This window comes from Labeo rohita, unplaced genomic scaffold, assembly GCF_022985175.1.
Source record: "Labeo rohita strain BAU-BD-2019 unplaced genomic scaffold, IGBB_LRoh.1.0 scaffold_148, whole genome shotgun sequence".
Lineage (NCBI taxonomy): Eukaryota > Metazoa > Chordata > Actinopteri > Cypriniformes > Cyprinidae > Labeo > Labeo rohita.
Window position 1 is genome coordinate 156,565 of NW_026127648.1, and position 15,305 is coordinate 171,869.

Below are 15,305 nucleotides of genomic sequence, written 5' to 3' on the forward strand. Positions count from 1 at the left end.
GACTGGTAATCCAGGAGTGAGTCTTACTGTTAGGTGACTTTCATGAGGTTTCACTCTTCTTCTCTGCATTATGTTGAATAATAATGAGTGTATGACAGTGTAACAGAGGGAGCGAGACGAGAGACGAGCGGATCCAAATGCAAACTTTTATTGTAGGGACGAGACATAGACATGGTCAGGCAGGCAGGGGCAAACAACGGCAGACAGGTGTATGGACGGCGAGACAAGAGTAATCCGAGACAGGCGAGGGTAGATCAGCGGCGTACGTTATCCAATGGGCGAAGCAGGAGAATGGTCAGACAGGCGAGAGTCACAATAGGCAGAAACAAGAAAACAAGACACAGGATACAAGGAAAAAGCTTAGTAAGACTGCTATGCAATACAATACTCAGCGATGTGTGACAGAAAGACCGGGGCATTTATACTGTCTCTGATTGGACGCGGGTGAAGTGCAATGACTGATGGGGAATGTAGTCCGGGGTGTAGTGCAACAGTCCGTGTGCACTAGATATAATGTGTGTGTTGTGTTCAGATCTTCAGGTGGAGTCTCCTGAGAGAGTGACAGAAGGAGGTAATGTCACTCTGACATGTAAAAGCAGCTGCACTCTGACTGACAGAGCAACATTCATCTGGTACAGAAACTCACAGCCATTAACTGAGAGAAGAGACAGAAACAATGAACTCCTGCTGCAGTCAGTCAGAAGAGAGGATGCAGGCAGATATAGCTGTGCTCTACATGGACACACTTACATCTCTCCTGCTGTTCATCTCAATGTCACGTGTGAGTACAGATTGAGTTTTTCTCCTTAAAGTTGAGGACTACATATCTGTTGGGTGAAAGAGTAGCAGTTTAGCCAACAGCTGATTCATTATATAAACATATTCAACATATGAAATAAAATTTATCTAATCAATGTCCTCAAATCTAATCCCAAAAAATCTATTATTGTATTGCCTCTATTGTTTTATCAGCAATGTTTTGCTAGTAAAGTTTTGATGAATGACAATTCTAATCAAGGTAAAGACAAACACATTTTAGCACAGTCGAGTGTTTTATATCAGATGTTCGCTGATGTGTTTTGGAGGAGTTTGTGAGGATCAGTGGTGTTTATGTACATATGAACATCACTCTGACAGATAAACTGTTCACTGATGCTGTCGACTCTCCATCAGATCTCTGTATTCTGCTGTGTTTAGTTATTCTGAATGGATCTGTATAGTATCTATACACAGTCATGTCAAAACATCTCCATGTGGTCTTGTTTGGTATTGCACAATGACTTGTAGTTATATATAAAAAGCTGTAAACAAGTGTAATTATTATTATTATTATTTTTAAACCATCTATACTCAAATAATACTTTACAAACAATTGCAATGAATAACAACGAGAAGGATAATTACAGTATAAGCTAAATGTAAAATATTCCAAACAAAATTACAAGGGAAAAAAAAGGAAAAAAAAAAAAAAAAAAAAAAACTATGCAAAAATCACAACACTTGTTATAAAATCAAAATACAAAGATATCACATTCAAAAAGAAAACAAAAAGTAGAAACAGTGGTTGCCCAATAAAGCAGCTCTATTCCCTGTAAATTTAAAACTTAATGCTCTCCCATGGTTAAAACTTAAATAAAATAAATTTAATCTTCGAAAGTACATATCTTACTCATAACATCATTACAGGAAAGGAAGGAGAAGAGAGGGAGGAAAAATATCCACCTTTTTTGGTGTGTCTTACCATATTATTTTAAATTATTATCTTAATCATAAACACACTTAATTGTAGTGCAAACAGTTTACCGTTTACTCCATGATGTTATTCTTTTTGTTATTTCCCTATAGCGGCCAATAAACAGTAATAGTCCATAGTCTTACTTCCACGTTGTCACACCCTGTGGACTGTTTTGTGTTTTTTCCCCATGTATGCCCTTATTTGGTCTTTCCTGTTCCATCTCTAATTATTACGTCACTGCTTAATCAATTTCACCTGTCTCCCCCTGATTAGTGTGTGTATTTAAGTTTGGTTGTGTTCACAGTTTGGTTGTCGGTCCTTAATGTCATGTAAGTCACTCCAAGTCAAGTAAAGTCATATAGTGTCATTCAGTTGTATTTCTTTTGTGTGCGTGTGGATTCCTTGCTGTTCCTGTTCGTTCCTGTTTATTCTGTGGATTATTTAATAAATGTGCATGTCCTGGATCTCCTCGCTCCTCCTCCTTATTCCCTGCACAAGACGCCGTGACACGCATTAAAGAAAAAGGTGGATATGGATTTGCTCTTCCGTCCGACAAAAGAAAGGGACAGGTATCTAGACGTCACTGACAGAAATGGATCAAAACAGCAGCTGTAACCAACAATTTACTATTAGTTCTAAAATACTGCAGTTACAAAAAAACTGTCCAACATTACACACAGCCAATCACTAAACAATATTCACCTGAATCATGATGATATGCAAGAATCCAAGGCATTTTAAAAGGCACATTTGAGAATGCAAGTAGTTCTTCCAACTCGTGAAATGCTTTCCCAGCCCTTCAAGAGACAAAAATTCTTAACTTAATCCATAACCTGATAAAACAAGGGTGTAAATTTCATCTAACAGCAGGGGGGACAATAAACATAAAATTTTTGAAGGGGACACAAATAATACAGACAAAATTGTACTTGTAAGGATAGATATGTGTACTGTAGCATCTGGACCAATCAGACATACAGTTATTTGTTACATTTAACAAATAATCTTTAAAGCCAACAACCCAGCTATATGCTGGAGTTTTGAAGACAACCCCCCAAAGCAACGAACACCCCAAAAGGGCTTAGTTGCCACGGTGACTATCTGATAAGAGGTTTTATTGCTTCAAGGAATGCACATCTGCCCATGCGACATTTGCCATAGGAAAGACACAATGCCTATAGACTCTTTCCTATTCATTCCCAGACAAACCTTTCTTTGACCTTCCTATCACACATAGCCCAGGTCATTGTGTACAGTATTACTGCATTGTATTTTAATTTTGTCTGTTGTATTTTTATTTGTCTTTCTATTGTTTTATGCATGCATTATGATAGATGACTAGTTGTATAAAGCACCTATGTCATGTTTGGTCTCTTTTAATTCGTATGTTGATGATCTAAAAGATGGTGTAAATTAGATGTTGATACCTATGCAACATATTAGTGTTTTAAGAAACCTAGTAGTTTTTGCATCAACACCCAGTCGAATTACATATGCAAAATACCATGCTCACGGACAAAGAGTCATAAACTTTCCCTCCAAAGGTGAAATTTACCATTGGTTCATGGACCTCCTGGAGGCACAGCCTCCAGAGAGTTTAAAGGCATCGACCTCTCTCTCTTCACTCTCTTCACTCTCTTCACTCGTCTGCAACATCTACCGATTGCTGCCCGTGTGGAGGAACCCACGGGGAGCCTGAGCCGGCACAGGGCGTGTCTGGCAGGCCCGACAGGCCCAACACTGGCTCTCGACCACTAAGAGCCAGACACTTCCACTCAACTCCTGAATTCATTTTCATGACTCGCCTCAGTCAGTCAGTGGTTCTTTTAGAACCTAAGAAGATGAGCTAGAACTCTTCAGGACTTCCCTAAGCACGCGCCAGGCCTTGCGGCCTTGTCTTTCCATTCCCCAAGGATCACAGGACTTCAGCTGAGTCCCTCTCAGCTCTTGGTTCTTCTTCACTTGTCACATGGGATGAAACTCCCAGTCACCATCGAGTCAGAACATCTTTGGAGTTCATCACTCTTCGGACCCAGAAGAACGTGATCACGATTCCAAAACCACCACTGCTCCAACCATCAAGACCTTCACCAGAGACTGCATTTGGACACTTGTTCAACGACCAAGGCAATGCAAGTATCGTACATTTAACTAAACAATACCGAGGTTTAGTATAAGTTGTAGACAGCACTGATGGTTTCACAGCAGGTGGTTAACTGACTTTTTTTTCCATAGCTTCATGCTCCTTCTCTCTCTCTAACTGCTTCTCACTGACCCTTCCCCATGTATGAGTGATTTCATGTTTGTTTGTTTAGATTAGTTATGTGTTAGTCCTTCGTTAATAAACTATTGTGCACAAATTACATGAGTTTTGATTCTGATTCTGCCTTGCAAATTAATGTCCCTTTACGATTCCGATTCGAGCTACTTGCTCTAATGCAATGGTACTTTAAGAAAGTTATTTTCTGTGGCCAAGAAAATATCATTTCTTAGAGTTGATATAAAGATTATACTGAATGTTCGCTGAGCGAACAGATTAGTTGATGGGAAATTGATTCTGCTACAGTTACTACTGGCAGCTGATATAAGTAATTGTAATTAATCATAATTAATTGTAATTATTTATATACATTTCCCTTTGAGCTAAATTCGCTACAGTACATAGCATGTGTACTCTTAAAAATAAAGGTGCTTTAAAAGGTTCTTCACAGCCAGAAGCCATAGATGCCACAGAACCATTTTTGGTTCCACAATGAACTATTGCAGTCAAAAGTTCTTTAAAGAACCATCTGTTTCTTACATTTTATAATCTAAAGAACCTTCTTTCGCCACAACGAACATTTTGTGAAACAGAAAGGTTCTTCAGATGTTAAAGGTTCGTTATGGAACCATTTAGACAAAAAAGGTTCTTCTATGGCATCGTGAAGCACCTTTATTTTCAAGAATGTACACAGCCTGCAGACCGTGTTTAAATATGAGTTTGGTTTCAGTATTTTGCATCCTCTACATAGTATTTTAGATTTCATCTGGCCCTGAGTCTCTTTTTTAGATATTAAACTGTAGCAAGCCCACTGATCTGCCACTTCACATCATATTGAGAAAAAACCAACACATCGGTAGGTCTATTAATTTTAGCCTAATATCAGTTCACACACAAGCTTATCACCGTGTTAGTTGTAGTGCGTGACAACTGATCTGCAGCAGTGATTCAAACCCACCTGCTCTGAACTGGTTTAAGGAGGATGAATCCTCAGCTGTTGGATCTGGACAGAGTTTCAGTGCACTACAGAGTGGACGCTTCTACTGTGAGGCTCACAATCAACATGGATCTCAGAGATCAGACGCTGTTACTGTCATAGGTGAAGCTTTTATTAACACTCCTGTATCTTCACATCATTCATCAGTTTGTTAATTATGATGATCTTCCTCTTTCAGTTCATCATTGTGCTGGTAAGAATGTGATTGTGATCACAGTGACATGTGGAGCAGTATTCATCACCATCATCATCATCATAATCATCATCCTGTTTAAAATGTGAGTTCAGTTTAAAAAAATGCAGTGATTATATATGTTTACTTTCTTTCTTATATAGTAGAAAATGGCTTATATATGTTTATTAAACTTTAAGTGCAGAATATGTAAGAATTTTTTTTTTTTTTTTAAATATGCAAAAAACACTAGAACAGTGTTATATATTTTGCTAACTCCCAAATGTTTACAGAATCCTCAAAAATCCAGAGAAATGATTTTAAAGTGGAGAAGGAAAGTGCATTGTCCCTGCCAATGTAATATACCTTGATTTTCCAGTTTTATTTTCTGAAAACGTTGACACTTTTATGCATTTTATAAGACAGGTGACGAACGCACAGAGTAGCATTATAACATAACTTAGAACACACTCAAATGTATCTTGTATGACAAAACAGTGATGCTTTTTCTCTACATATTATGAGCAGTCAGATATTTCTCATGTGGCATAATTGTTGCTTTGTTTAATTTGAATATGCGCCCGAAGCGATGAAAACTTTCATATTGTGCCTTTAACTGTTATAAGTAAAGTATTATTGTTTACCAAACATGCATATTCAATCACTCCAGCTAACAGTTTAATTTGTGATTTTCAAAATTACCCTTAATTAATGAATCTGCTTGAACATTTTAACAACATTATTGTAAAAATAAAAAGTTAAAACATGTATTTCAGTCATTTAATGAATATCTTGATTTGACTGAATACAGGATAACATCCTGCCAACATCACAACAGATCAGGACATGTGATACTAATATGTAATATACATATAAACTGTTTAAATGTGCTGTTTATTAATATTTCTTCTTCTGTCTTACTAAAAGGATGAACAGAAGATCTGCTATGAAGGAGTCTACGGTGAGATGATCACAATTATTTACAGTGTTTTTCTGGATGCAGAGATGTTTCGTACAGCCGCTATGAGCCGTACAGTGATATTAAGAGTATAAGACACATGAGTCTATAGTTCTGGATCCAGTAAAAAGTTCCTCTAAACATTAAAGTCAGTACAGTTACTCAGATTATCAGATTTTAAACATAAACTCACAATGTTTGTGTCCTTCTGTCTCTGTAGATCTCTGATCCCAATGAAGACACATATACAGCTCTTGAGCTCAAGTCCACGACCTCTGACCTGTACGACACACTCACAGTAAGTGAGACGTCAAAGTCAGATCATCATCACAGATGATCACATGACCGATCTCTCACTCTCTTCCACACAGATCGTTCATCGCAGACCTCCTGAAGACTCCTGCACGACTCGTGATCCTCAACATGAGAATCCATCAGTAAGTGTCTGAACTTCAGTTTCTGAATCATTTAAACTCTTCAGTTGTAGTTTGATTGTTTTATGTATCTTGTGGAAGGTTTCATAATGTTGTTGATGAACTTCAGTCAGTCGTTCTTCATCTGATTGTTTATGTAGATCAGTAGGAAGATGCTGCAGTAAGAGGCGGAGCACAAAGGAACCAATCCTGAGCTCTGTGGGGGCGGAGCCACTCATGATTGACAGTGAGGAGTGCAACAAGGGAATTAAATTAAAGTTAAAAGCTGGTGAATTGAAGTGTAAATATTTACTGTGAAATTTAGGTCAGCAATGCAAAACACAGGAAGTGATGTTCAGTGGTGGGATACAAGCTCCTGCTTCACAATTTTTATGTTTTATGGTCTCAAAGTGCTCAATATTATCAGCTTCTATTAGGCTATTCTGTCTTTTGCTGTAACTTTCCCTTTAAATGATCCCTTTTATTTGTGATCGTCTCATATGTGTTTGTACAAACCCTCAAACTACCACCAGAGGTCACCATCTCCTGCTACTGACATCAACACTGATGTACAACAGCTGTAAATCACCATTATTCATCTTCATTTGTATCTTGTTTTATCCCTTATATGTTTGAATTATAATTCTGAACACATCCATTTCTGCATCTCATCTGGTTTCTTCAATTTCTGTTTGCTGTAGCATCTGTTCACACATTATTATTTGAATGTGTTTGTATTTCCTGGTTCAGGATGAATTTTAATTAGAAAATTTAAATGACAAAATTCAAATGATGTGATGTTATTTTCTTTTGTTAAAATGCATTATTTGAATATCAATACTGACTAAACTGTATATGAGAGGAGTTTATGCTGTTAAGTCTCCTCTGGAATTCCTGAAATAATTAAACTCAAATGACTTCAGCAAATGAAATAAAAAATACATTTTATTTAAAAAAAAATACAGAATATTTTACACAAGTTCTGCACATTATAAGTAAATCATCTGATCACCTGTTTGGCTCTAATGGACGTCCCTGCTGTGTGGAAGCGTGAATCACGTGACACAATAATCAAAGATGTCCAGCAGGGGGTGAACACTGATCTATAATAGAGAACTGGGTTGCTCATGATGTCATAAAAGTGAAGCCACTGTGCCGCCATATTGTTTGTTTGTTTTATTTATTTAGGGACATGTGTCTGTAAATGTTTCTATCATCACACAAGTCATCAGTCACTATAGGAAACAAAAGTGAAAGTTTGCACATTCATGGCCATAGTAAATCTTTGTATTGTATTTAAATGATCTAAACTATATTACAAATTCAATAATTTGATCGTATCTAATACAATGTATATCAATGTCAATGGGAGGAAAAACCATATTGAGAGAATTTGCCATTGCGTTCATATTCTGTTTCTTTGGCAACCATAAAAATTTGGGTCTTGTTTTTATCTTAACAGAGACTTAACATCCTAATACGTTATGCTATTAAATTATCAGTTTTAATTGTTTCCTGACCACACTCTCTTGTCTCATTGGCAAACATAGCACCATTTGTGTGGATTGCATTGGCTGCAGGTAGCTGAGAGTGCAGGTTCAATTTTCATTGAGATTTAATTTAACTCCTTTTTTTCTTGTCTTCACCACCTGGCTACTGTTGTAAAATGTTTAGAGATTCAATCAGTGAAAAAAATAAATAAATGGAAAAATAAAGTAAAATCTAAAATTCATCTGCAATGAATCGTCAAGCCCGGAAGTGCAGTTAACTGTAGTGCTTGTTCTCTGCAGCCAGACCTTCTTCGACATCAACACTGATGTACAACAGCTGTAAAGAACCATTATTCATCTTCATTTTCATGTTGTTTTATCCTGCACTGTGTTTAAAGTAAATCTATATGTTTGTACAATAATTCTGAACACATCCATGTCTACTCATCTCATTTGGTTTGAACATCTCTTTTTGCTACACAGCATCTGTTCATTCACATTATTTGAATGTGGACAAAATTTCCTGGTTCAGCATTTAAATTTCAGAAAATTTAAATGTCAAATTGGCAAAATGATTAATGTTATTTCCTCTTTGTTCTTGTGCATCAGCTATCATATTAATATCTAACCATGAAGTTGTGTGTCACACCTCACTGATGTAAGTATTAACAGGTGAATGCAAGTAATGGAAGAGTTTAGGGTGTATGGATGTTCAGGTTAAGAACATATAGTCTTAAAACTTTTTGCAACAATGAAACTGAAAAAAAATGCAGTGTAATAAGTAAGGTGCTGATCCCTGTTTGCTCTAATGGACGACCTCAGTGACAATATGAATGCACGCTGACACAGATAATGATTAACTGTCCAGCAGGGCTGGAAAACTGACTCTAAATAATGAGTGGACTGAGTGTAATGGTCTGGTGCTGTGGATGTTGCTGACTCTGTGACAATATGAATGCAAAAACACCATCTAATCTTCTTAATAAGTGGAAATAGCCTGTAAAAAGATCTGTGATATCAAAACTGATATTTTCTATAAACTTTGTGAGTCTTAAAAAAATTTCAAAAATTAAATAAATAAAAAAAAGCCAAAAAAAACAGTTAAGCACACAAATCAAGTGAAGCTAAAAGTGCATGTGACAAAAACAGTCAGCCAAAAAAAAAAAAAATGATGAGCTTCAACACTGTAAGACAAACACAAAGTACAATGAAAACTAATGTGTAGAGATGAAGCTCATATAACAGATGATTCCTGACATAATTTTATTATCAGAATGAGTGATTATGAGCAGTTTTCTGTGCTATATTGATGAAACAGGAAGATGAGATGTCACTGTTCTTTTATATTATATTATATTATATTATAAATATCCAGTAGATCTTCGTTACATCACAGACTTGAACATGATTTGCTAATTTGTTATTTGTTAGTCAGTGTCAGGTGGTTTAGGGGAGGGACTTTCTCATTTATCAGAGCATCTGATTGGACAAACATCAGTGTATCACCAGATCATGAATACTTTTGGCCCATTTTCTCAGAAGACAGTGTGTAGATATGATAGAGGTTTATGTGTCAAATGAGCTGACAGACATGAACTAAAAGCCACAAAACTCACTGTCTTTAAATCAATATTAATTATGTTTAGTCTTAATTGTTATCTGTGTATTTGATAGTGCAGCATATTTTTCATTATCAACTTTTGGCTTCACTTCTGTGTCTCTGAAATGTTTTTTTTTTTTTTTTTTTTTTCTGTAACATCCTCCATCGATACTGAAGTAAATTACACTGAGATCATTTATCAGATGGTGAATTGTTGTTGTGTAAACAAATCTTTTTTTTTTTTTTTTTTTTTTCAAATTAAGTCAGCAGAGCAAAACACATGAAGTGATGTTCAGTGGTGGATACTAGCATTTTTTTTATTTTACAGATTAGGCCTGCTATTAAATCATAATTGATAATTTTACTCTGAACTAAATCATAATTGTGCAGCTTCACAATGGACAAAGTATTGTTTTATTGTGTCAAAGTGCTCAATATTATCAGCTTCTGATAACTAAATACTATTTTTCTTTAGTTTTTGTCCAGTAGTGTTGTTCTGTTGTTGAGGGAGGAACACTAATATTTCTGCAACTATGTGTAAAAAACAGTGTTAACCACACAAACTGTCATGTCTAGAGCTAAAAGTGCATGTGTTAAAACAGTCAGTCATTTTGTTGCTGTTGATCTGATGAGCTTCAACACTGTAAGACAAACACACTCGTACAATGAAAACTAATGTCTAGAGATGAAGCTCATATAACAGATGATTCCTGACATAATTTTATTATCAGAATGAGTGATTATGAGCAGTTTTCTGTGCTATATTGATGAAACAGGAAGATGAGATGTCACTGTTCTTGTCCATTTTATAAATATCCAGTAGATCTTCGTTACATCACAGACTTGAACATGATTTGCTAATTTGTTATTTGTTAGTCAGTGTCAGGTGGTTTAGGGGAGGGACTTTCTCAGTCATCAGAGCATCTGATTGGACAAACATCAGTGTATCACCAGATCATGAATACTTTTGGCCCATATTTTCTCAGAAGTGTGTAGATATGGTAGAGGTTTATGTGTCAAAAAAGCTGACAGACATTTTAATAACACTGTCTTTAAATCAATATTAATTATGTTTAGTCTTAATTGTCATCTGTGTATTTGATAGTGCAGCATGTTTTTAATTATCGACTTTTGGCTTCACTTCTGTCTCTGATTTTTTTTTTTTTTCTTTTTTCTGCAACATCCTTAATTGATACTTAAGTAAATTACACTGAGATAATTTATCAGATGGTGAATTGTTGTTGTGTAAACAAATCTTCAGTAGTGTTGTTCTGTTGTTGAAGGAGGAGCACTAATATTTCTGCAACTGTGTGTAAAACAGTGTTACCCACACAAACATGTCTAAAGCTAAAAGTGCATGTGTTAAAACAGTCAGTCATTTTGTTGCTGTTGATCTGATGAGCTTCAACATGGTAAGACAAACAAACTCATACTTAAATTAAGTCTGATGATTTTGCTCATATAACATATGTGTACTCACATGAGAAATGTTAAGAATAGGGTGATGTATGGTAAATGATTATAAGTGCTGATTAATGTTGTATTATAGATATATTTGATGCTGATGTCGGTCAGAATGGCTGCTCGTCTTCCTCTGATCTTTCTGCTCATGATTCACGGTGAGTCTCTGCTATATTCACATTACAAACACTCTGATAGACTTAAAAAAACCCCACAAAACTCACACTTTAATGTCATTAGGTATTTAATAAATCAAATATCAATCAATAATCAATCAATTCTTAGTCCTGTTTTTCATTTATTTCATAGTTTGATAGTGTATGACTGATTTCCTGGTTCTTTTTCACTCCTGTGTCTCTGTGCTTTTTTTTTTTTTTTTTTGCTTTTCTGCAACACACTTCATAAAAGCTGATGATGAACGTCACATCATTTAACACTTAATAGAGTTGCTGTTTTCAAGTAGTTAAAATGTATCATCATGTGTTCATGGTCTGTTGTAACTAATAAAACCACATTTTCATCCTGATGAATTCTGTGTTTCAGGGGTTTCTAGTGCTGATTGGGGTGTGAGTCACAGTCATTCACACATCTGTGCACTAATGAACTCATCAGTGATAATGAACTGCACTTATACATACCCTACTGGACATCAGATCAATAAAACATTCTGGACCAATACACATGTTAAAAATGATTCTGAAGAGTTTCCAGATCTGTCTGAGGATCCTGAATACAGTCAGAGGCTTCAGTATCTGGGAGATAAACAGAAGATCTGCACCATCAGACTGAGTAATGTGACACTGAATGATTCACACATGTACTATTTCAGATTCACCACTAATACACCTAATGGAAAATGGATTGGTAATCCAGGAGTGAGTCTTACTGTCACAGGTGACTTTCATGAGGTTTCACTCTTCTTCTCTGCATTATGTTGAATAATAATGAGTGTATGACAGTGTAACAGAGGGAGCGATTGTGAGTTTCAGCGGATCCAAATGCAAACTTTTATTGTAGGTTACAGACATAGACATGGTCAGGCAGGCAGGGTCAAACAACTCAGACAGGTGTATGGAGCTGACAAGAGTAATCCGAGACAGGCAGGCTGAGGGTAGATCAGTGGCGTTCTACGTTATCCAATGGGCGAAGCAGGAGAATGGTCAGACTGCGAGAGTCACAATACAGAAACAAGAAAACAAGACATTATCAAGGAAAAACAGTAAGACTGCTATGCAATACAATACTGAGCGATGTGTGACAGAAAGACCGGGGCATTTATACTCTCTGATTCACGCGGGTGAAGTGCAATGACTGATGGGGAATGTAGTCCAGGGGTGTGTCAACAGTCCAGGTGTGACCAACAGAGTTTCACATCTGGTTGAGTGGTTATGTTGAATACCAGATCTGTATGACAGCAGCACTAGATATAATGTGTGTGTTGTGTTCAGATCTTCAGGTGGAGTCTCCTGAGAGAGTGACAGAGGGAGATTCAGTCCGTCTGACATGTAAAAGCAGCTGCACTCTGACTGACAGAGCAACATTCATCTGGTACAGAAACTCACAGCCATTAACTGAGAGAAGAGACAGAAACAATGAACTCCTGCTGCAGTCAGTCAGAAGAGAGGATGCAGGCAGATATAGCTGTGCTCTACATGGACACACGTACATCTCTCCTGCTGTTCATCTCAATGTCACGTGTGAGTACAGATTGAGTTTTTCTCCTTAAAGTTGAGGACTACATGAAAAAGAGTAGCAGTTTAGCCAACGGCTGATTCATGATATGAACGTATTCAACCTATGATATAAAATTTATCTAATCAATGTCCTCAAATCTAATAAAAAAAAAAAAAAAAAAACTATTATACTGTTGCCCCTAATATTTTATCTGCAATGTTTTGCTAGTAAAGTTTTGACAGATGACGATTGTAATCAAGGTAAAGACAAACACATTTTAGCACAATCAAGTGTTTTATAACAGATGTTCGCTGAGGTGTGTTTTGGAGGAGTTTGTGAGGATCAGTGGTGTTTATGTACATATGAACATCACTCTGACAGATAAACTGTTCACTGATGCTGTCGACTCTCATTCAGATCTCTGTATTCTGCTGTGTTTAGTTATTCTGAATGGATCTGTATAGTATCTATACGCAGTCATGTCAAAGCATCTCCATGTGGTCCTGTTTGGTATTGCACAATGACTTGTAGTTATATAATATGAAAATACAAACACAAAGATATCACATTCAAAAAGAAAACAAAAAGAAGAAACAGTGGTTGCTCAATAAAGCAGCTAGTCCATTCCCTATACATTTAAAACAAAATCTTGATGCTCTGCCATGATTAAAACATAAATAAAATATATTTAATCTACAAAAGTGCATATCTTACTCATAACACCATTACAGTAAAGGAAGGGGAAGAGTGGGAAGAAAATTATCCACCTTTTTTCCATGTGAGAGTGGCTGTGGTCACTTGTAAATCAGGTCTGGCTTACGGTCTGTTTTTTGCTGTACAAAACAGCTCGTTCTGCTACTTCATATTGCAAATTGGTGTGTCTTACCATATTATTTTAAATTATTATCTTAATCATGAACACACTTGTTTGTAGTGCAAATAGTTTTACCGTTTACTCCATGTTGTTATTCTTCTTGTTATTTCCCTATTGCGGCTGATAAACTGTAATTCTCATCCATAGTCTCACTTCCGTGTTGAAGAAAAAGGTGGATATGGATTTGCTCTTTCGTCCAACAAAAGAAAGGGACAGGTAGCTAGACGCTGCTGACAGTGATGGAACAAAACAGCAGCTGTAACCAACAATTTAATATTAGTTATAAAATACTGCAGTTACAAAAAATACTGCGGGGCATTACACACAGCCAATCACTAAACAATGTTCACCTGAATCATGATGATATTCAAGAATCCAAGGCATTTTAAAAGGCATATTCGAGAATGCAAGTAGTTCTTCCAACTCGTGAAATGCTTTCACAGCCCTTCAAGAGACAAAAATTCTTAACTTAATCTATAACCTGATAAAACAAGGGTGTAAATTTCATCTAACAGCAGGGGGGCAATAAACATAAAATGTCTCAATAGTAATTTTTGAAGGGGACACAAATAATACAGCCAAAATTGTACTAGTAAAGACAGATGTTTACATAGCATGCAGACCATGTTTAAATATGAGTTCATAGGTTCACCACGCGGTCATATTATAATTATTGAATTATTTTGCACCCTCCACAAAGTATTTTGGCTTTCATCTAGGACTGAGGACGTCTCTTTTTTACACATTAATCTGTAGCAAGCCCACTGATCTGCCACTTCACATCATATTGTGCAAAACCCAACACATCAGTAGGTCTACAATATCAGTTCATACTCAAGCTTATTGCTGTGTAAAAGCTAAGCTTAGTAACCAGTTATAATCACTCATAGAAAAATACATCAGACATCATCATTTCCGATGCTATAGCACTAACTCATACTGGAATGTTTGCTGAAATTGCCCAATAATAACCATCTTCAGGCCTACCTAAAAAAAATTCCACCCGCCACCACTGATAAATACTTCAATTTAAAACGTTTAGATCCTCCACTGAACCCCGTGATCACTATCAGCCCATCTGGTGAAATAGTGGAAGGAGATTCATTGACAAATTTTTTGCTTTGTTTTGTTTTGTTTTCCTGTGTCAGATCCTCCCAGGAACATCTCAGTGTCCATCAGTCCATTTGGTGAAATAAAGGAGGGAGATTCAGTGACTCTGATCTGCAGCAGTGATTCAAACCCACCTGCAGAAATCAGCTGGTTTAAGGAGGATGAATCCTCAGCTGTTGGATCTGGACAGAGTTTCAGTGCACTACAGAGTGGACGCTTCTACTGTGAGGCTCACAATCAACATGGATCTCAGAGATCAGACGCTGTTACTGTCACAGGTGAAGCTTTTATTAACACTCCTGTTTCTTCACATCATTCATCAGTTTGTTAATTATGATGATCTTCCTCTTTCAGTTCATCATGGTGCTGGTAAGAATGTGATTGTGATCACAGCAGCATCTGGAGGAGGATTCATTATCATTATCATCATAATCATCATCCTGTTTATAATGTGAGTTTAATAAAAAAAAATAAAAAAAACTGCTGTGATTATATATGTTCACTTGTGTTATACTAATAGAAAACTGCTCACGTTTATTAACATGTAAGAACAGCATTGAT

At 36.4% G+C, this 15,305-nt stretch overlaps 1 protein-coding gene and 1 pseudogene across 1 annotated transcript in view; both read left to right on the forward strand.

Moving 5' to 3' along the window:
• Nucleotides 1–7,099, forward strand: part of LOC127158361 (B-cell receptor CD22-like) — a 60,141-nt pseudogene extending 53,042 nt beyond the window's left edge.
• The window catches only part of LOC127158369 (B-cell receptor CD22-like), a gene marked incomplete at its 3' end in the record, with an annotated part of 29,178 nt that extends 13,983 nt beyond the window's left edge, over nt 1–15,195 (forward strand). The window contains exons 2-6 of the mRNA XM_051101533.1: nt 11,175–11,244; nt 11,630–11,980; nt 12,535–12,783; nt 14,783–15,022; nt 15,099–15,195. Coding sequence (XP_050957490.1) covers nt 11,184–11,244; nt 11,630–11,980; nt 12,535–12,783; nt 14,783–15,022; nt 15,099–15,195 — 998 coding nt within the window. The remainder of the gene's footprint in view (nt 1–11,174; nt 11,245–11,629; nt 11,981–12,534; nt 12,784–14,782; nt 15,023–15,098) is intronic.
• Nucleotides 15,196–15,305: the final 110 nt, after the last annotated feature.